Source organism: Felis catus, chromosome D1 (genome assembly GCF_018350175.1).
Source record: "Felis catus isolate Fca126 chromosome D1, F.catus_Fca126_mat1.0, whole genome shotgun sequence".
Taxonomy (NCBI): domain Eukaryota; kingdom Metazoa; phylum Chordata; class Mammalia; order Carnivora; family Felidae; genus Felis; species Felis catus.
The window spans coordinates 111876072-111897271 of record NC_058377.1 but is presented as its reverse complement, the minus strand read 5'-3'; the positions used below and the strand labels follow the sequence as shown (position 1 = coordinate 111897271).

General features: G+C 62.7%; 1 protein-coding gene across 15 annotated transcripts in view; it reads right to left on the bottom strand.

Annotated features, from left to right (window-relative positions):
• Positions 1-21200, bottom strand: part of ANO1 (anoctamin 1) — an 82275-nt gene that overhangs the window by 35913 nt on the left and 25162 nt on the right. For 11 of the 15 annotated variants that reach the window (XM_045039677.1, XM_023238960.2, XM_023238951.2 and 8 more), the window contains 6 exons: positions 19105-19170; positions 18554-18609; positions 15309-15350; positions 9257-9321; positions 8477-8611; positions 5459-5619 (listed from right to left, as the gene is read on the bottom strand). In XM_045039677.1, the coding sequence (XP_044895612.1) occupies positions 5459-5619; positions 8477-8611; positions 9257-9321; positions 15309-15350; positions 18554-18609; positions 19105-19170 (525 nt within the window). The remainder of the gene's footprint in view (positions 1-5458; positions 5620-8476; positions 8612-9256; positions 9322-15308; positions 15351-18553; positions 18610-19104; positions 19171-21200) is intronic. The other 4 variants (XM_023238956.2, XM_023238959.2, XM_045039676.1 and 1 more) reach the window with 1 other exon arrangement.

Here is a 21200-nt window from a genome sequence, read left to right as displayed (position 1 = left end):
GAGGGATTTAAAGAAAACGAACCTCGCGGTCTCGGCCAATTACGCGTGACGGCAACTGTGCAGAGGCCAGGGCCGAGGGGGCGTCTCCTTCTGCCTCCCGTGCCCCAGCCCTCCCCCCCCCCCGCCCCGGCTCTTTCCTGTGGCTTCTGTCTCAATTCACCATAAGCTCCTGTTTTCCTAAAGTAAGTGCTCCATGGGAGTGGTGTGGCCTTTTTGTTATTTTCTCCCCCAGATGGGAGTGTGTATGCTGAACTTGCACTTGACAGACAGGCGCGTTGTCGTTTCTCTGTGGTGGAAATGAAGCTGGGGAAGGTGTGGGCGGGGAGGGGGGGGCAGCCAGCAGGAACACAGATTTGCCCCTTTCCGTACATCTTGGGGGGGGGGCGGGGTGGACGCATACGTTGGTCTATCTATCAAGGGCCGGCCGACACCTTTGGGGCTACAGAGTGGCACTGCCCTGCACCTAGTAGGTGCTCAAAGAAGCGTGAGAGGAGCAGGCTGGCCTCCCTGAGCAGGTGGCAGAATCTGACGAGATCCCCGCAGGGCCGGCCGGCTGATGGGGCCAATCACACCCTCTCTGTGCTGCAGCGTCCCCATCAGAGAGTGACCACCGACCCCTTCCCCCGCCCTGCTCCAGGGCTGTTGGGACGGCACTGAGGTCACCCACAGCAGGGCCCTCTCCCGGGGTCTGGCACACAGTCAGCCCTCGGGGCAGGTTCTGAGGGGAGGGAGGCATATTTGGGGGCAGATGGGGAAGCTGTCCAGGTGAGAGCAAACCTGGGGCAATGCCATCGGGAATGAGGAAGGCCCGTGTGGAGCACGCGTGTCGGTGGGAGAGGGTTCACGGTGCAGGCAGAGGGAGGAGGGGGCAGGGGCCAACGAGGGGGCTGGAGAATCAGGAGGCGAGGGCTCAGGTTCTGCACCTGCCTCTTCTTTCTGGTTCGCCAGAAAGCCTGGGACAGCGGCCTCAGTGTGCTCATCTGTCAAATGGGGTCATCAAGCCGCCTACCTGCTACGGCCACTGGGGGCATTACTGAGCACAGCAGCTAAGCTGCTTGCATGGAGCCTGGTGGAGAGCAGGTCTCCCCCGAACGGGGTAAAGTGACGTGTTTGACAGAGGCCCCCAAGCACGGGGTGAGGGATCACCCTGGAGCTCCAGCCTGCCAGGGTTTCAAGGACCAAGTGTTCGCTGAGCCAACGTAACAGCTGACACAACGCGACAGCCAGCACCAGGCACGGGCCCGACGGTGTCACCAGGAATGACGCACCCAACGTTCCCAGCGACCCCCAGGGTGGCTTGCATCATGCTCCCCATTTTGCGGATGGGGAGCCTGGGGCCCAGAGAGCAGAAGCAACTTGCCTGAGGTCACACAGCTGGTGGGTGACTGAGCGGGGAGACCCGACCCCGGGTCTGGCCCGGGAAGTGGCACCGTTAACCTCTCGACTGTATGCGGCCAGCCCGGTGCAGGGCCGACCCGGGTGAGTGTGGGATGGGACCCAAGCGTCAAGCCTGTGCAAGCTCTGCTCCACCGGGCCGGGGTGGGGAGGGCACTGCCAGATGCACCTGCCAGGGGCACCTTCCCAGCTCGCAGCAGGCCCGGGAGGCCGTGCGCCCAGCCAGCAGGTGTCCCAGGCTCCACCTGGGGCTTCCTGGGACCAGACCAGAGAGGTGGGGGGCGGTGGGGGGCGGTGGGGGAGCGGTCCAGTGCTGACGTCTGGAGGGAGCCCAGCGTGAGAGCCACGGGGAAGCTGTTTCAGGCCGAGACCCTCGGCTCAGGCATGCGGGACAGACGAGCCCAGGGCCGCTGCCGCTCGGGGAGCAGGGCCGGGCCGGGCCTGGGCGGGGGCTCCCGGGAGCCAGGGCGGATGGACAGTCCCGGATACGCTCTGTCGCCCGAGTGTGCACGGGCTGCAGGTGCCCAGCGAGCGAGGGACGAGTCTGACCGCCGGGCGCTGGCTGGGCCACCCTTCCCGGACTCGGGCGTGGCCTGTGTCCGCTCTGGGGTGACTGCCCGGGGGGAAAAGTGCAGCGCCCCACGCACGTTTGCACGTGTTGCCGCGGGTGGCCGTGGAGGCGCTGGTACGCATAAGACGACGCCTGTGATGGCAGGAAGCCAACGGAGCTCTCGGGGAGTTTTGGGCAGGAGCCCGTCTCTGGACACCTGGTACCGACACCTTTCGGCCGGAAACACGGTCGTTACGGCTCAAGACGGTTCATTTCTGCACCGAGCGCCCGGGACCTCTGCTCCCGCCCCCTGCCTGGGAACGGTCTCTCACTGGGCAGGGAGAACATGGACACAAAGTGCTGCTTTGCCGAGGAGAAATGCCGCCACCTATAAATTACGATCTGTTCCACGATCTGTTCTGAGAGGCTCGCAGAAGCAGGCGTGTTCGCGGGCTGGCCTCCGATGTCCGTGCTCCGGGAACCCGGGGGGACTGCTTGCTCCCCATCCAGAGGCCACGCCCGGGACAGGCAAAACCCAGGAGGCCGACGCCCTTACAGGCCTTGTCACGAGTAGAGGGGGGGACGCTCTAACTGTACCGCTCGTGCGTCACAAGAAACCAGCCCAGCCACGCCTGCCGGCTTCTCCTCAACCGTTGGGAACGGCCCGCGTGAGAGAGGAAACAAAGGCCCGAGTCCTTTCTCTGCAGAGTCACCTGGAGTCTGGGGGCTGGGCTCCTCTCAGAGCGCCCCTCGAGGGAAGGGGGTTGGGTGCGACAGCACTGGCAGCCCGGGGCTGGGGAGGGAGGCGACACAGTCTCCCGACGGCTGCTGACCCTTCCTACAGGCCCCCTCCCTGCTCGGCCGTGCTATGCCTCCCTCAGGATAACCCGGCTTCTCACCATTGGCCCAAGCACCTGCCGCGGAGCTCGCTGTGGTGACGAGCGTGACCACACGCTGTCCCCACTGCAGCTGGGTTGGCCCTCCCTTCACTTTTTCCCAAGCTGTCCCTGTATCTGCTGCTCGGACTCCAGAATGGGACACAGGCACACCTTTGGCACAGCAGGCCGATGGCACTGGCTTCTGATCCGTCCCCGTGAGAACACGGGCCCCGGCTGGGCTTCTGGGATCCTCCTGCACCCTTCCCGCTTGCTCCCTGCCCCCAGCAGACCCCTTCACCCGGCCCTGCACCCCTGCCACAGGGCCTTTGCACATGCTGCTCCCACTTGCCTCCTCGATTGTAACCTTCCAAGGGCAGTGGACACATCAGTTTTGCCAGGCTTCCCCGAACACGGGCAGCCCCCCTCGGCCAGGCACCGTCACAACACATCTTCTCTACTTCTCACACTGCCCCGCATGGTAAGCACCCCCAGCGGGTACGAGGCCGGCGGCAGGACCCCCACTGGCTCAGCTACGCGCTCAGCATCGGCCGAGGCTCCGCAGCCAGTGCCTCTGACCCTTGCCACGGGGCTTCCGGGGCGAGGTGGGGAAGAGGTGGGGCTGGAGTCCGAGTCCCGAGGGGGGTTTAAATGCCCGCTGGGCAGCCTGGGCTGACAGTCAGAGGGGCACTGAGCCACCTCCGAGCAGCTCAGGAGCTCGGCACTGCTCACGGGTCACCCTACGGACCACTGGGGTGTGCCGGCCTGGCCGCCACGCAGGCCCGGGAACCCCGAACGGGTGAGTAGAGCCAGGGGCCCATGTGGAGGGTGCTTGTTGGGAACCACCCCCTGACCAAGCGGGCAGAGGTGGGGGCTGGGGCGTTGGGCCCGGGGCACGAGGCACGAGGCCTCGGGGAGGGAGGCCCCTGGACAGGGGCTCCTGGTAAGGCCACCAAGCGGCTCTCTAGATTCGAGGGTGGGTGGGGGGGTCTACACAGCATCTAAGGGGAGACGGTCCAGCTCACATCCTCATCGGGACCCATCCCACAGCTGGTGGCCACTCCAGTCGCCCCGACCCCGTTTCCAGCAAATGCAGAAACGTACCAGAGGAACCGGGCCCGATGCCCAGCCTTCTGCTCCCGGGCCTCCCCCGAGACGCCTCCCAGCCCGCCCCCCTCCCCTCCCCGCCCCCGGACGCCCGGCGCTCCCGGACCTCGCCGAGGATTCTCTCAAACCCCACCTTGGGTTTAAACAGACTCTCGTGGGCAGGGGAGGAGGCCGCCGGGCCGTGCAGGGGCGGGTTCAGGCCCGGTGAGGATTTCGGCAACGTGCAGCCCGGGCACCGGCTCTGCTCTGCCGCGGAGGCTGGCTCCGCCTGTCGTCCCTTCTCTCCTGCCGCGACAGACCTCCCCAGGCACCCCCGGGGCAGCTGCCAAGTCGGGAAGCACAGGTCCCGCCTTCGAGGATTCCGAGATTCCCAAGAATCCTCCCGAATGGAGGGCTCCGGTGCGTCTGCGACGACCCACTCCGCTTAGCAATGAGCCGCCCGCACCAGATTCTCCGTCGGACCGATCCTCGCGGATCTAGGCCACGCTGACGGGCAAAAACCGCACGCCTGGCTGACAGAATAAACAGCTTCTCGGCCCATCCCTGCCCCTCGCCTGCCCACCGTGCACGGGGACAATCCCGAGCGTGCGGAGCCCCGGAGGGGGCCCTTCGGCAGCAACGTGAGGCTCCGGGAGGCGCCGGCCGGGCTGTGCCCAGGCCTCCCTGTCTCTACGCCGAGTCCCCGCACCACAGGTGCTCAGCATCTCTGCCCTCAACGTCTTTAGAACCCAGCTCGAGGGGCTCACACCTCTTCCAGGAAGTCTGTCCTGACTTCCTCCTCCAGGGCTCTGGACCCGTAGCTCCCGTGCCCAGCTCCATCCCCTACTAGATGGGAGCCCCCGGAGGACAGGTCAGCACGCTGCCGCCCAGGGCCCGAATCCCAATCTCCAGTCCCGATCCTCCACTGGCAAAGCTGTGACACAGGGCCACAGAGAAGCGAACGGGCCAGTCGGCCAATCCAAAACCACCTGCCCAAATGCACCCAACCGCCACGAAGCATCCCGGAGGAGGGGCTGAGTGCCCTGGACTCGGGTGGCACCGGAGTCCAGAGGGCACAGGCTCTGGAAACAGGACAGATCCACCCCTTGGACGCTCAGGGGCTCAGTGATCTTGGGAGAGCCGCACCAACTGTCTTGAGGCCTTGGCGTCCTTCCCTGTTGGGTGGGCACGCGGACCCTGGAGGGAGGCTCTGAGGATCTAACGAGCGATGCGCCCCAGGGCCTGGCCCCGTCAGCCTTCCCAGCATCCCCTGGCACTCCGGGTTCTGAGGCACCTGCCTTCCTGGGCCAACGATCCCGGTCCCGGGCGAGAGGGCCGCTTCTAAGAGCAGAGCACCTTCCTCAGCTTTGCACAAGGGGCTGGTGGCTGGGTCGGGAGAACCAGTCTGCCTCTGGGACACAGCCCAACACGGGGCGTAACCTCCCCCGACCCTCCCTCCCACGTTCGATGATCTCGAGGAGAAGGAAGGAAATGGAGGGGCCCGTCCAGAGTGCCCCTGCCCCCCAGAGCCGGGCGGCGGCTCTCTGCTTACCCCAGAGGGCCATGAAGACGGAGAAGAACACGGTGGCGGGGTTGTCAAAGAGGTGGCTGGCCCGGGCCGTGGCGCACGCCGAGCTCATCTTCCAGTAGCTGCAGGTCTTGTCGCACAGCGGGCACATGGTGATGTTGTGTCTCTGGTCGCACATCTCCATGCTGGAAGAGAGGGAACAGCCTGCCAGCCCCCGGGCCAGGACGCGCAGGGCCTCTGCCCGCGCGGGCCGGACCCCTGCTCACGCTGAGATACGCTATTCGAAGGCCATCGGCCGTGTGAGCAGGAAGCTGCAAGAGCGTCGTCTGGCCCAGACCGGCTTTGGGGACGATGAGACTCCCGCGTCCACTGACGGAGGAAGGAGTCCAGAGAAGGGACGGTCCTTGCTTCGGGCCACACAGCAGAGCGGGGACGGGGTCCCGGTCTCTGTCTGTGGAGCCCGTGCCGTGCCCGGCTCTCGCCTCCTGCTCCCGGGTCCTCCTTTGGCTATCCCCGCCCTCTGTGCCCCTGGCCAGGCCGTTTCTCCTTCTGGAAGATGAGGAGAGGGGCCGGAGTAAGGGCCTCCCGGCTCTGGCCTGCCCTGAACTTTCTCCTCCCTGCCGGCCTGGACGAGGCACCGAGCCAGGAATAGACACCAGGCGGGAGTGCTCATTCCCAGGGGCTGAAGTGGAGGATGGTTTTAGTGTTTTGTTTCTGGCCGCACACGGACTCATGTGCAGAATCGTGCCCGGCCCACAGCGGTCGGTGTTTAATCAACACCCGCTGGAAGGCTCCCGTCGACCCTCCTCTGCCCGGCGCGGGGGGCCTTCTGGCTCACTTCTCAGTTACCCTCAGCAGCTGTGAAAACAGCGTGAATACAATGTGTGTGCCAGGCACGTACGAGGCGCCGGAGATGCAAAGACGAATCAGAGCAAGGCTGCTGCCTCGGGGCACGTGGGGGAGCGAGCGCGCGTGCGTGGGGGGCAGGGGGGGGACGGCACACGCAGGCGCTGGGCAGCGTGGCCCCCCCGAGCCAGCCGGCTCTGCCTTTGGGCCTAGCCTCTAGCGTTTGTCATCTGTGTGGCCTGGGGCAGGTTACTCGAACTCCTTGGGCCTCAGTTTCCCCACCTGTATCGGGGGGGGGTGTGTGCTGGGAATGAAGCTGCCCCCACAGTCGGCTGTCGAGAGGATTCAACGGGAACGCACAGGAAGGCCCTGGAACGGTGGCGCCCATCGTTAGTATCACGGGGGTAACCAAGCCCAGACGGCTGCGTGTCCCCCTGGCTGAACCTCCTCTCTGCTGAGGGCCCTTGCTGGGTGGCAGGTGTGAGAGGGGGTGGGACGTCCCACCCTTGCCTTCCTGCTGATAGAGGCCGCCCGGGGCCACGGTGACCTGGCCTGGGGGTGGGGGTGGGGGGGGGCACGGAGGGCCAGGCCTGCCGCCCGGCCCTCCTCCGCGTTGGCATAAACAAGGCCAGCCAGACAAAAAGCCTTTTTCTGCTGGTTTTAAACCCTGTGCCGCGCCCTTCATCACCTGTAGCCAAAATAAAGACAAGGAACGGGAAGGTCTGTTCTTTGGAGTGGATGGGTGCGGTGGGGCGGGCAGGCGGCTCCTCTAGGGGCAGGGCGGATCGGACTCCAAAGGGGACACACGCCTCCTGCTTCGCACACGGCACCAAGCGGGCGGAGGCCGAGAATCTCCGAGATTCCTCCGGAATCCCCAGGAAATGCTGTTCGCCTCTCTCGCCGTGTCAGGGGGCGGTGGTGCGGGCCTGGCCGAGGGGACCTCGGCATCCTTGGGGGGGAGCGCACACGCCTGCCAGGGCAGAGCCTCCTGGCTGAGGCTGCAGCCGGTGGTGCTGCCCTCCAGGGGAGGGAGGAAAGGAGGTGGAGAAGTCCCCAGGGGTCCCGGCCACTGGCCAAGTCCCTCGGGGCTCTGGGGTTAAATCCCCGCCACACCTAGGCTACTTTGACGGCCACAGTCAGACCCAAGCACGGTGACCTCATGTCACATTAGCCAACAAAGGCACAAGCTTCCTCTGGCCTGTCTGTGCCCAAAATAACCCTGGAGGGGACATAAGCCAGATTCCTTTACCGTTTTGATTCTGGGTGGGTGGAATACTTTAGGTGTTACTCATGCATCAAAGCACCATTTATACAAAAATTTGCCGGATATGGCCTTTCTGCACTGCTGAGTCGTAATGAGCCACTTTCTTGGCCAGGTAGAGACTCTTTGGATCTTCAGTGACGGGAACTACAGGCGAATTTTCCAAGCCACAGCCCTGCTTTGGAGACACCGGGCTGAGTCGTAAGAAATACAGCCAAAGCGAGTGATGTTCTAGGACCTTCCCCGAGGGACTGCAAGCTCGCGGAAGGGGGGGGCCAGCGGGCGACCCCGGCAGGGCCGCTGACGGAGGCAGGGGCTTGTTCCGCGCATGCAACCCAGTTCCCTCCGGCTCCGTGTTAGCGAGCCGAGGAAACAGTCGGAAAGGACCAGAGAGACTCCTTGCGCACTGAGAAGCGGCCTCCAGGCTCCCGCCACTTGACTCATGTTCTGGCTGCCATGTGGGGAGAGCCACACCCCGGCACGAGGCCAGGCCGCCTCGGGGACCCCGGCCTTCTTCCACGAGCTCCCCATGCCTGACGTGCCCGTCGGGGGACGGCAGCGGGAACGTCAGCTCTGAGCTCAAAGACCTGGGTCTGCCCCTGCGCCACGTCCCAGAGCCCTGGGGACAAGGGAAGCTGGAACCGAGAAGAGAGGGACCCGGGGGCTGAGCCCAGGCAGGGTGGTTTGTCCCCTTCCCGGAGCTCACCGGGAGGCAGCGGATGTTCTCATCACATGGGGACTGAAAGCTCAAAGCGGGGGAACAGCCCTCCCAAGGACGAGAAGGAGTCGGATGCTCAGGGACGTCTTCCTCCGGACGGGAGAGCGCCTCCCAGGGCGTCTGTGCTCGGAAAGGACGCCCGCGCTCAGCGCTCGAACCCGCGGCCGCGGCTTCCTGGGGGGCCGAATGCCAGGACAAGGGTGTGGCGCCCGCCTACCTGGGGATGTTCTCGTCGACGGTGGCACATCCGTACAGGAAGACGATGATCCCCACCACGGACGCGGGGATGAGCATCTGGGTGTACACGCCCAGCCAGGCAAAGTACAGGCCGATCTTCTCCCCAAAGTACTTCCTGCGCCGCGGGGCAAACAGAGACCGGCTTGCGCTCGCCCCACGCCCCTGCCCGCCCCGCAAAGGAGCGGCTCCAACCGGGGCCCCGGCTTCTCCCGAGCAGGACTCGGAGGGTGGGTGGGGGCCCTGGGAAGGTGGGGTGCTGCTGGCGGGGGGGGGGCGGGGGGCTACCCGGGGGGCTGTCCCAGGTCCCGGTCAGCGTGAGCGCACGACGCCAAGAGGACGTATCAAGGGTCTCTGGCGCCTGGAGGGGCTCACATGAGTTTTGACGGGCTGGACTCCCGTCTACAAGTCCCCACAGGACATCCGTCGCCTACTCCGCTCCCCTTCCCGACCCGGGAGAGAGGACGGCTCTCGTCTTCCTCCCGACCCACAGACTCAAGAAGCCTCACCACTCAGCGGGGTGGGGCCCGGGCTGCGGGTTGGGGAGGAGGGGGTGAACAGGACGGAAAAGAATCTGTGGGCCTGTGGGGGACCTCGGGCCCCCTACCCAAGCTCAAGTTCAGACGGGCTCCCAGGTGCGGAACAGTCAGTGCGGTGAAAACGCACAGGGACGCTCATCCGACGGGCTGCCCACCAGGGATTGGCCTCCCACCGCCTCCTTCTGAGCAGCCGGGCCTGCTCGCACCCGGCAACCCCCTCTCACCTGACCAGGTCGATGGGCTGGTACTTGTAGAAGACCCCGTAACTCGCCCACTCTTGGTACAGGAGCTGGGAGAGAGCAAGCAGTGAGGACCAGTGGAACACAGCTTTGCTTCCTAGTCTTGGCTTGCGGTGCACCGTCCATTCGTTCGACAAAACCCCTCGAGCGCCGGCCACATGCCGGGTACGGTGCTGGGCACTGGGCTTTCGGAGAGGAGCACGGCGGACACAGCCCTGAGCCCCGGGGCTCCCGTTCAGGCAGGGGAGACCCACGCAAACCCTTCGGCTCCCACGAAGGTCTCAAAGAACCCACCGCCGTGGGAGCTGAGCTGGCAGGGGAGGCCGGCAGGGGCCTCCTTTTTAATTTCTTCTTCTTTTTTTTTTTTTAACATTGATTTGTTATTGAGAGACAGAGAGACACAGAGCGTGAGCAGGGGAGGGGAAGAGAGAGGGGGAGACACAGAATCCGAAGCAGGCTCCGGGCTCTGAGCTGTCAGCACAGAGCCCCACGTGGGGCTCGAACTCACAAACTGTGAGATCATGACCTGAGCCGAAGTCAGACGCTTAACTGACTGAGCCCCCCGGGGACCCCCAGCTTGGGGGGGGGGTTGCTCCTCAGCCAGAACGGGCTACTTCTTTAAGTGCGGGTGAGGACGGGAGAGAAGCTTCTAGAATCCCTATGGAACCCTGACTCTACATGATTTGACCCGGAATTGATCTAAAACAGCCCAATGCTGTGAGGCTTTTCCCTTCAGGGTTCTTGGTTGTCCCAGTCAGACACCATGTCATTCTTCATAAAGGACAGAAACCACCAGGCTCTGGGAGCAGAGGAATACCGGTGGCAAGATTTTTAAAAACCTCACGGGATGCAAAGAGAGCTCGACGTTCGTCTCCCGAGATGGGCTGTCTGATTAACATGGCTTCGTGAAAATCAGCACACACCCCGTTGCCCCCCCCCCCCGGGCTTTGGGCAGGGATGGTAATGAGCTTGTATGAACACGTAGAGGGCGTCCTAGGAAAGACACCAGGTTAGGGCTGCAGGTTTTAAAAAAGAAACCCCACTCCTGTGGCTAATCGATGCTTTTCCAACCTTAACACGGAGCCGAGGTCACACGGCCAGGACCCTCTGCGTGGGGCCGCCTGCCTCGGCTGGCACCAGGCAGGGAGGAGGAGCGAGGCAGGTGTGAGCACGGCCCCAGGGGCCCCTTGCTCCCTTCCGTGCCACACGGCTTGCCTTGTGACCTTCCCCCATCTCTCAACACTTAAGTTTAACATTTTGGGGGGTGGGTTTCCCAGACTCACATCGTGCGCTGGTCCCCGGGAAGCACACTACGCCACGTCCCCACCACAAACACGCCGTCCTATGGACCGCATGGGTGTCCCCCCACCCTCCCCGCCCCAATTCGTCAAGTCGAAGCCTTAATCCCGCTGTGCCTGCATTTGGAGATGGGGATTTTGCGGAAGTGATTCCGGTTAAACGACATTGTGCGGGTGGGGGTCTGATCTGAAGGGACACGAGAGGGGCGCCTGGTGGCTCAGTCGGTGAAGCGTCCGACTCTTGGTTTCGGCTCAGGTCACGATCTCGCGGTTTCGTGTTCGAGCCCCGCGTGGGGCTCTGCGCCGACAGTGCTTGGGGTTTTCTGTCTCCCTCGCTCCCTGCCCCTCCCCCACTCGCACTTTCTCTGTCTCTCTCAAAATGAATAAACTTAAAAAAAAAAAGAGAGAGAGAGACACAAGAGCTTTCTTTCACCACGTCCGCGTGGAGAACATTGTGAGGGCCCTCCCCTGAACTCGGCCCGGCTGACCCCAGGATCTTGGGACCTCCAGCCTCCAGAACCGGGAGGCCATGAACGTCTGGGGTTCTGCTGTCGGTGGCCAGCCCTGACGGATACGCCTGCCCCCACTGCCCCACAGGCCGGAGCTGACAGACGTGACCTTTACGTGCACGGGACACCTTCAAGTAATCCTCTGAAAACCAACCGTGTGCAAACGGTTCGCCGGGAGGGGTCCTGTTTCCACGGACCAGGGAGTCAGCGGTCCCTAGAAATGACCCTCCAACTCTCCATGTCCTCGGGATCCTTTGCAGCTCTGAGGAACAGGACTCAGGGGAGAACGTAAGTCCTCTCTTCGGAGCGGGGAGGCAAACATCAGAGAAGCAAAATGCATCCTCAGGGAAGTACAAGCAAACCTCGCTGTCAGAATCCTGGCTTTTGCCTGCTCTGATCTTTGTAAGAGGAGCTCTCTTCAGATTTTAAAGCTTCCTCTAAGTGCTACGCACTGTGTTCAGCCGGGTCCACGTTCTGGAGGACTAGGGGCCGGGCCGGCTGGTGGGCGGCCTCTGCAGCCCCCTACGGAACTGGGGTGCATGGGGTCCCCCCAGGAGCTAGAAGCCCCACTCCTGTGCCGAGATGCGGGCTCTGCTGGGCCCCTGGTGGGCGTCCTGGGCACTGAGTCTGAGTCCCGAGCGCCAGGTGGGGCCCCCTCCCCTCTGAGCCCTGTCCGGGACAGACACTCCCCTCTGAGTGCGTGACAGGCTCTCCTTCCTCCCTGGTCTGGGGGGATCCCCACGGGCTTAGGCCTAGAGCTGGGGCCTTCCGTGTCTCAGCAGGCCCAGGTATGCAGAAAAGAACGCGAAGGCCCCCCCCAGTTTCACCCTGCAAAGCGCCAACTTTGACGAGGGTGCGGGGCACCTCCGCAGAAGCGAAGCGGCCACCAGTGACCCGGGTGGCTTCCCCCCCGAGCCGAGATCAAGCTGCCGCCGCGGGCCACACGCAGGCTGGGAGGCACACCAGAGATGGAGCCAGAGGGAGGAGGGAGGGAGGGAAAGACAGGGACGAGGATTTTGCCGGGGGACGGAAGGCCCTCTCAAAGGCATGGCCGGCCACGTCACACCGGTCCCCGTGCTCCCGGGCCTGCCCAGTGAAACCGGCCCGCAGCAGGCCGGCCACCCTTCACTGGTACGTGTGGCACACGGTGGCTTCCTACGTGACCACTTTACCTCCACGTGACTCTCTTCCGGCCAAGAAAAGAATATCAATCACCCGGCAGCTGTCAGCGTAGAGAAATCGAACTCGAGATTTCCCTGTCACGGTTGGCAGAGCTCCAAGGGTGCACCTCAGCCTTGCGAGCAGGGTGGGAGGTGTCAGGGCCCTGGGGTGCGCCGGCTGGGGGCTGGTGGGCCCAGTCACGGTGACCTAAGAGCCTCCCAGAGCCCGGGCCTCAGAAGGAGCCCGGCTCAACCCGCTGGCATCTCTCCTGCTCAGACCTCCCTCCTGGGCCCATGTGGCTGGGCAGATCCGTTAGGGCACTAACGCTGTCCTTAATTTGTCCCTTGCTGTCTCCCTCTAGCACGAAGGCCCAGGAAGGCCAGGTTTGTCTGGTTCATGTTATCCCCAGAGCCTCTAACAGGGCCTGGGGCAGATAACAGGGTCCTAGTAAGTAACTGGGGAAGGAAGGAAGAAGGGAGGGAAGGAAAGAGGGAATAACAGGTCAGGGTCCTGTGGCTCTCAGTCCAGCACAGGGATGGCGACAACTCCAGTTGACATCTGGAGCAACTGCCCTGCCCCGTGTCCCCGGATGAAGGAACGCTCGCTCCCAAGGGCCCTGAGGATCAAGCTAACAGTTATAGCCGTGCTCAGCCTTGGGTCTAGCCTGCCTCCTGCTCAAACATCCCTACTGTGCCCCTGCTCCTCCAGCTCAGCACAGAAAAATGGCCTTAGCTAGATTGCAACCCCCTTTCCATCCTGTGAGGTATCTTGGGTCAGGCACTTGGGGCTATTGACACTGATGGGACCAATAATGGGGGAACCACAGACTTTGTCACTGGAAAGGCAACATACTCAGAACCAGTTTGCTTAAAATGAAGCCACACGGAAGAAGGAGAAGTTCTCCAAAGCTCTGAGTTAGGACCCAAACACTTATCTGGGACATTCCCCCCACCCTCCGTCCCTTCCACCTGTCCATCCACCCAGCATCCCCACTCATCATCCATCTATCCATCCAACTACCCACCCATCTCTCCATCCATCCCACCCATCATCCATCCACCCATCCACCTATCCCTCCATCCCATCCATCATCCATCCAACTACCCATCCATCCATCCATCATCCATCCACCCGCCACTCCATCCCATCCATCATCCATCCAACTACCCATCCATCCATCCATCCATCCATCCATCCATCCATCCATCCATCCCTCCATCCCATCCATCATCCATCCAACTACCCATGCAACCATCCATCCCTCCCTCCCTCCCATCCATCATCCATCCAACTACCCATCTATCCATCCATCCATCCATCCATCCATCCATCCATCCATCCCATCCATCATCCATCCAACTACCCATCTATCCATCCATCCATCCATCCATCCATCCACCCGCCACTCCATCCCATCCACCATCCATCCAACTACCCATCATCTATCCAACTTCCCATCATCCATCCCATCCATCATCCATCCATCCATCCCTCCATCCCATCCATCATTCATCCAACTACCCATCATCCATCCCATCCCTCAATCCCTCCATCCCTCCACCCACTCACCCCCCACCCCCCCATCCACCCATCATCCGTCCATCCAGTACTCCCAGACTACCCCCATGGGCCGGGCCTGGTACTCACTGCTGGGACACTAAATTCAGTGGGGGCGAGGGGAGTGGAGGGTGGACAGCATTCTAAGCAAAAGGAACAGGTAGATCTGAACAAACCTGGAATCATATTTGCTGGGCCTGGTGCCCAGTGATGCCAAGTAGTTCCCGAGTAGGTAACTGAACGAGACACTTTTGGTGCCAGGTGGCCACAGGCTGCGGAGTCTCAGATTAGCGAGGTGGCCAGCGTGGCTGGTGCACAGGGAGGCAGTGGGGAGAAGCCACAGGAGGACTGAATTGGGCCTGAAGGGGGTCCCCGGGGCCCAAGGAGGAAGCTTCCCTAGGTGGAGAAAGGGCATCAGACAAGCGACCCAGGGGCACAAAAAGATGAAGGGGGTGGATTCTGAGGCCAGAGCTGGCCCAGGCAGGCCTGGGGAGGGGACGGCACTTCTCCAACGGGATCGAATGGGGGAGTTCTGCAAGTCACAGGGTCACAGACAAATGCCAGATGTCCCACTAAAAATAACCAAATATGTAATTTTTGAGCTAAATCAGATAGTATCTTCAGCTGGATTCCCGGGCGGGCAAGTTGTATCCAGTACCAAAGGTTTAAAAACATGTACGGGGGGCTGGAGGGAGGCAGGAATGGAGAACATTCCTCGCACAGAGGTTCCCAGCCTGAGACTTGGGACAAGGCCACCATTGTGAGGTTCTCAGGGAAGTATCTCCACCCACTGCCTCCGGAAGGATCTGCTCTTGGGGGACAAACACAGGTCCGGCGAGGACTGTTCCCCGAGGTGAATGAAGTTTGCATTTGGTTGGGAACCGGGAGGGGCTGCGGTGGACACGGGGAGGAGGCTGGACGCCAGGCATGGGTTTGGGCGCTGGACGTCTGGGAAGAACCTTCCGGAGCGTGGGGGATGGAAGAGAAAGGGCCACGGTGGGGGGGTGGGGGTGGGTGTGGGGAAGCAGGGAGCCTGGGCTGGGAGCAGCAGGGAGAACACTGGAGAATAAAAAGAATACTCCGTGTCTCCCGACGTGTAACCCCAGGAACAGTAACTTTTCCATGAGAAAGGCTTCCAGGCCGAATAAGCTTGAGAAACACCGGCTGAACGCGTCCACCAGACTCGCCGGTGTGCGGAGGGAGCCTGGCCACAGCGGGGCCCAAACTTCCTCACCCAGGAGCCGTGCGGGATCAGGCCCAGCGTCCGCAGGGAGCGCGGCAGACTGAACAGCCGGGTGAGATACAGGTGGAACAGCACACCCTTGCCTTTACGCAACCCCCGCAACGCGCCCCGGACACTCGTCAGCATCAGCGAGAGGGGAGCGAGGCAGCGGGCAGGGTTCGGCGCCTTCCCCCCAGGCGTGGGGGCTCCCGCGGGGGCCTCGGAGCAGCCCCGCCCCACCCGGGGCCCCCAGGGCCGAGCAGCACGGCCTCTGCTCCACGTCCACTTACTTTTCTGTCGTTGAACTCCACGTTTTCACCTTCGTAGTCTCCCTGTTCAAAAGGAGGAAAGAGCTTTAACTCTCGCCACCGGATGCAGCTTTCGAGTAGCGCAAATCGGCGTCCAAACGCGAGCTCTTGCAGAGTGAAGGCCAGACGGTGCATCGCAGGAGAGGGAGGCTGGCCTGGCCCAGCACCTCTGCCGGGCAGCCCTCCTGCCCTCGCCCCCTGTCACAGAGGCCACGTCCCGGAAAGGACCCAGGGCCACTTGCTAGGAACCAGCATGCAAGAAAGGGGCTTTGCGTGGCCGTTGGGGGGTGGGGGGGGGGCGGGCGGGACAGTCCCAGGGCCTTGCCCTGCAGGTGCTGGGAGGACAGGAAGCTACACAGTCACTGAAGACAGATCAGTGAGCCCCACACTCCCATTTCACACTGGTAACGCTGAGGCTCAGAGAAGCAAGGTGACTTTTCCGGGACAGACTGCTAAGCTGGGACCCGGTTCCGAGTCTTTAGATCCAACGCAAGGGAGGGGGGACCTGAAAGTCAGAAGCCTGCCCGGCATATCAACAGCTGGAACCAGGGACTCGGGAAGCAGCAGAGGGAGCGTGGCCCCCCGCGGGGCCGGCCTGGCCAAGCGGACTTGAAGATGGCCGGGAGGAAGCTCTGAGGCCTCCCGGAGGTCTGCAGGGTACCTGCTGCACTCACCAGATCCTTCTATGACCCTCCCGCCCCTCCAGGCAGGGAGCACCTGGCCTCACGCTCTCTGAACAGAGGTGCCCTGAGACCAGTGTCATTAATGTTTCCCCCTGAGTCTTCAGGGCACCCTCCCCCGCCCCAGCCCAACCCCGGAGGCTTTCTGGGTGTTTCTCTCCATGGCCCCGACAGCCACACACTCCAGCAGCATCTCATCTGTTCGGGACCTCGAGGGTGACAGGTGCCAACCAGGAGGGAGGCCGCCAAGCCGCCACCTGAAATGTTAGTCCTGTCCCCGTATTTGATGCGCGAATTCCAGGAGCCCTCCTTAGGGTCTCGCTCGGGGCAGACCCCTACTCCACACACCATTCTCACAGTGGCTCTCTGGTTGCCTTGCCTGATGGGTATTCTTGTGGAATGAATGACCGGATGAACGAATGAGCACAGTAAACGAGGCCTTGCAAGGGGGTGGCGATGCCGCGGGCGACACTCTGAGGGCAGCAAGCCGTGACGCAGGACGACGGCGGAGTTGGAGCAAGGACCACCCAGCGTGCGGCCAAGAGCCGGGCACCTGAGCCTGGGTGTGTGGCTTCACGGTCCCGCCCCCTGCTTGAGCATGCGGGGTACGTTTGGACCAGTTCAGAGTGATTTATGTCCCCAAACGTCCCAACATCAGCTGTGGTACCTACGGGGGTGGGTGCCCTTCAATTGTGGGGAAAATTCATGGCTGTAAAATTCTGTAGTCCCTCAAGACGCCCAGAGTCCTTACTCCGGCTGGAAAGAACCCCGGAGGTAGAGCTGGAGGCTGTGTGCCCCTGGACAAGCTGCTTGGGCAACTGCAGCCTCAGTTTTCCCGTCTGTAAAGTGGGAGCGGGCCCCCCATGGAGGGCCTCTCCACTGCCGTGTGGGGTTCAACGTTGGGCCCAGCTCCCCCCCCCCGCCCCCCGCAGAAGCTGTTGCGATCCGGACCACGTCATTAAGCCCGAGTCTCCACGTCTGCACCAGATTAAAGGAGACAGAGCTCCCACTAAACACAGCTCTCTGCGTACTACGGGCGCTCAGAAATGTTGATGCCTCCCCTTTTCCTTTCAAGCCTCAGAGGGCTGACTCCAAACAGGTCTGGATGGCCCAGAACAGGCCCTGGCATCTCAGCAGGGGTGAGATCAAGGGCCCAGCAGTTTGTGAACTGGCGCAGGGCTGCGGGGCGGGGCCGTATTCCGGGAGCCAGCGGGGTGAGCACCCACTGACGAGGACGGTGATCGAGGCCCCTTCAGCCAGGACCACCGGCCAGGACCCGGGAGGTCTGAGCCCTGCCCTTGAAACACGCAACAGGTCGCTGGCCAAGGCAACCGACCCACGCGACCCAAATCAACACGGCGCTCGCTGAGCACCTAGGTGCCGAGTGCTGCGCCTGTCCTGAGACCCGTGGGCGAGGACCAGCAGGCAGACGGCGGTGTCTCTGTGGGACGGGGAGCATTGGAAGCCAGGGGGATGGGGGGAAGCAGGGAGACATCAACGGGGCAGGGGCAGGGGCAGGAGGAGGGGGAAAGGAAGGCTTTGGGTGGATGGTCTGTCCCGGGGAGGGCGGCTGCCGAGGAAGAGCTTGCAGACAGAAGAGACAGCATCCCCCAAGGCACAAAGCGGCTCAGGTGACCCCACCTCCCCACAGGGAGTGACGCGAGGCTGGCAGCTGTGTGTCTCTTGGAGGCAGCGGTCAGGCAGGGCGGGGGGGAGGGGCGGCCCTTTGCTGTCGCGGAGATTGGGTTTCTCCGATCCAGCGTTTCACTGGAAGCCCTTCCGCTTCTGTGTTCCCTGTGACACTGCTGGGAACCACTCCCACTTGCAGATGGGGACACTGAGGCTCAGCGAGAGGACAGGGGCCGCCTCCGCTCAGGGCTGCGGAAGAGAGCGGCCAGGACGAGACTCTGGGGGCCCCGCCTCCCCGCCCGGCTCCCGCCTCGAGGCCCCCAGTCCCCGTAGCCACGCACGTCTGGAAAGTTCCAGAGGCCCTCTGTCCGGGGTTCCCACACTGCTGGGGCCCCACGGTTGCATTCCCAGTACCCTGCTGAACCCTAGCCCCGGTCTCCATAGAGACAACAAGAAGAGACTCATCCCTCTCCGGCCAAGCCAATGCACGGCCGTGGCCATGGGCTATATTTGTCGGGGGATACCGGAGGGATTTGGAGATCCAGCTCAGGAAGCTGGCCACTTGCTCTGCAGAAACAGACACACACAGAGCCCGGGTCCTTCTGCCAGAGCGGGGGCGGGGTGGCCGGGGAGACCCAGGCAGGGGCAGCATCTCAAGGACCAGCCGGCCACTGGGACAGGGTGTCGGCCACAAACGCCCCTGCCTCGGTGGGCTCGGTCTGCAAGAAGAGATGCTCGGGGGTATAACAGCAGGGCCCCCACCGGGGGAGCAGGGAAGGGCTGCGTGCGGCTGACATTTACAGGAGAGCCAAAGCAGGAAGCCAAGACCGCAGGATAATTAGAGCTCCCCGGGGGTGTGGCCCGCGGGGATTCGGGGCGGCCAATGACGCAGGGGCAAACTCCGTCAAGGTTACTTACATCGTGCAGGGGGTAGGCGGCCGAGTAAACGCCATTGGCCAGCAGGCTGGTGATACCTTAAAGACAAAGGCAGAGCGAGGATTAGGGACCAGGTCTGTCTCCTGCTTCTCTCTTTGCAGACAGAACAGTCCCAGGACTGACTCAGTCGCCGAGAATTTTCTCAAAGCCCACTGCACCTGGCGGCCCGGAGCCAGGCCGCCTTTCTGGCGTTTCCTCCCCGGGTTCGACCAGGAGACGGTAAAAAAAAAAACATGCTCTATCGGCAGAATTAGGAAGACAGAGAGGACACCCCGAGAGAAAGTTCCATCTGGGAGGAAGGAGGTTCCCCGAACCTGCCAATCCACCAACTACCCACAGCTGCTGGAGGGCCAGCCTACAGACAAGAAAGGTGGATTGTAAGTGGTTAGAAAAGCCGAATCACGAGAAAAATACGGACGGGGAAAATTGATGGTGTCAGAAAACACACATACAATTTGCAATTAGATTTTAGGTTGATTGGGAGAAGCCGGAGGGGAGGCCTGTGGGCCCCGCGTGGGGGCGGAGGCACTTACCGTATTTACTACATTTTCGCCTCTTACTTAGAAGGGCAGAGTCCTTCTTTCTTCCCTTTCCTTGCCCTGTTTGTACATCGGGCTATTAGTTACATGAAAACGCCTGAAAGGACCAAAGCTGCATTTGGGGGAGACAGCGCTCGGTGGGGCGGTGGCCGGGCCTCGACGGCTGCCCCAGGCCCTGCGCTGGGCGTGTTACGACAGTCGCCAAACCTGCACCTCCCGGGGCCCGGAGGTGTGCATTCGGCGCCCCCGCCCCTGGAGACGGAAAGGCAGAGCCGGCCACGCACGCACGGGGAGCCGGAACTCTGATCTCGCGCACATCCTCGGGGGCCAGCGCGGCACACGAGTCTCCAGGAGCCCTTTCCTGGTCACGGAACCCTCTGCCTGGCCGAAGGGGCTTTGTAGGGGGTCAGTGGGTCAGGGTTTGCAGTGGCCTGGCCGGCCCATCCTGTGCTACTCCACGGGAAAACGGTGGGAAAGTGTCTTCCTGAAACCCACTTAAAAAGAGGCCGCCTCTCCGGTCAGTGATCTGGAATGCTCGGGGTACCTGAGGGATGCTTGGAAACCCAAGCCAGCGAGAGGCGGAAGCCTACGGCTAGCGCCCACCTGCGTGAGAATTCATCTGTAATAAAAGCGGACGTGGGTCTGATTCAGGTTCATAGGCTCTTTACTGTTCCTAGAACACTCTCAATGTGGCACTGCCACAGGGCCTTTGCACAGACTGCTCCCTCTGTCTGGACCCCTCATTTTCTTCAGATCTCTGCTCAGATGTCCCCTCATCAGAAAGGCCTTTCTGGTCATTGGTCCTAAATCCTCCTGGCATCCCTTCCGACCGCAGCAAGACGATGTTCTGGCTTCTCTGATTATTTATTATCTATTTCGTCCCCCAGAATGTAAATCCCCCGAGGGCAACAGAACCCATCAGTACTCGCTGCAAGGTGAATGTGTGACCTCGGAGGTCGGCAGGGCTTTCAGACAAGGGACCGAGGTGAAACGGGGTGCAGCAGGGACCCCTCACCTATCTGCTTTGCCACCGGGTTTGCCAGAGAACCGACAGGAACACTCAGACGTCCACCCCGGGGAAGACCCAGAACAGAGATCAACTCCAGCCGAGAAGCCCCCAGACCCGGGACCGCTTACAGACCTTCGTAGCCACCACGCAGGTTTGTGCTGGAAGGGACCCGACAGGGACCCGACAGGCAGACTGAGGTCTGGGCCACAATGCAGGGACGGCAGCCACACTTTCTCCCATTTTTGGTGACCCGGGCCACCCTGGAAGCTCCTGTTCCCCCTGAGGTGGGCTGGGCCTCCGGGGACAGGTCTCCTGGGCTCCTCCTTGACCCGCGAAGGGGCCCTCGCTCCCACGGACTTAGGACACGGGCTTAGAGACTCCAGGCCCAGAAGGAGTCCCTGTGACTGGCCATCGGGCATCCCAGCAGGACACGTCAGCCCAGAGGGTCCAGCCTCCCCTCCCTCTGACTCCGGAGGGCCCAGCCTCCCCTCCCTCTGACTCCGGAGGGCCCAGCCTCCCCTCCCTCTGACTCCGGAGGGCCCAGCCTCCCCTCCCTCTGACTCCGGAGGGCCCAGCCTCCCCTCCCTCTGACTCCGGAGGGCCCAGCCTCCCCTCCCTCTGACTCCGGAGGGCCCAGCCTCCCCTCCCTCTGACTCCGGAGGGCCCAGCCTTCCCTCCCTGCCTCCTGGGCCGTCCCCCAGCAAGCCCCCACACTCCTGCTCTCTGCTTGCTTCCGGCGGTACTCTCCCCTCTGCGGGAAGCCACGCGTGCGAGGGTTCCCTGTCCTGCCACAGGCTCTGTGCCAGCCAGCACCGCCCTGTACCCCTGGAGGGCGTTGTGCACACAGCTCTCAGCGGGGCGAAGGAGAGCTTAAGGAGAAGGGGGAGCGCTAGGCAAGGACGTTCCTTGGCTCCGAGTCTCTCATTCTGGGGACCTCAGCCTGCCGCTGCGAGCAAGGGGCCTGCACTGGGTGGGGCCGGGGGTTCAACTCTGCACACCTCGGTCGGGAAACGTCTGCATCTGTGGCTTGAGGTGTCCTATAAACCGGCACCCGAGGCGCCCAGCCGGGCTGGTTCCGCGG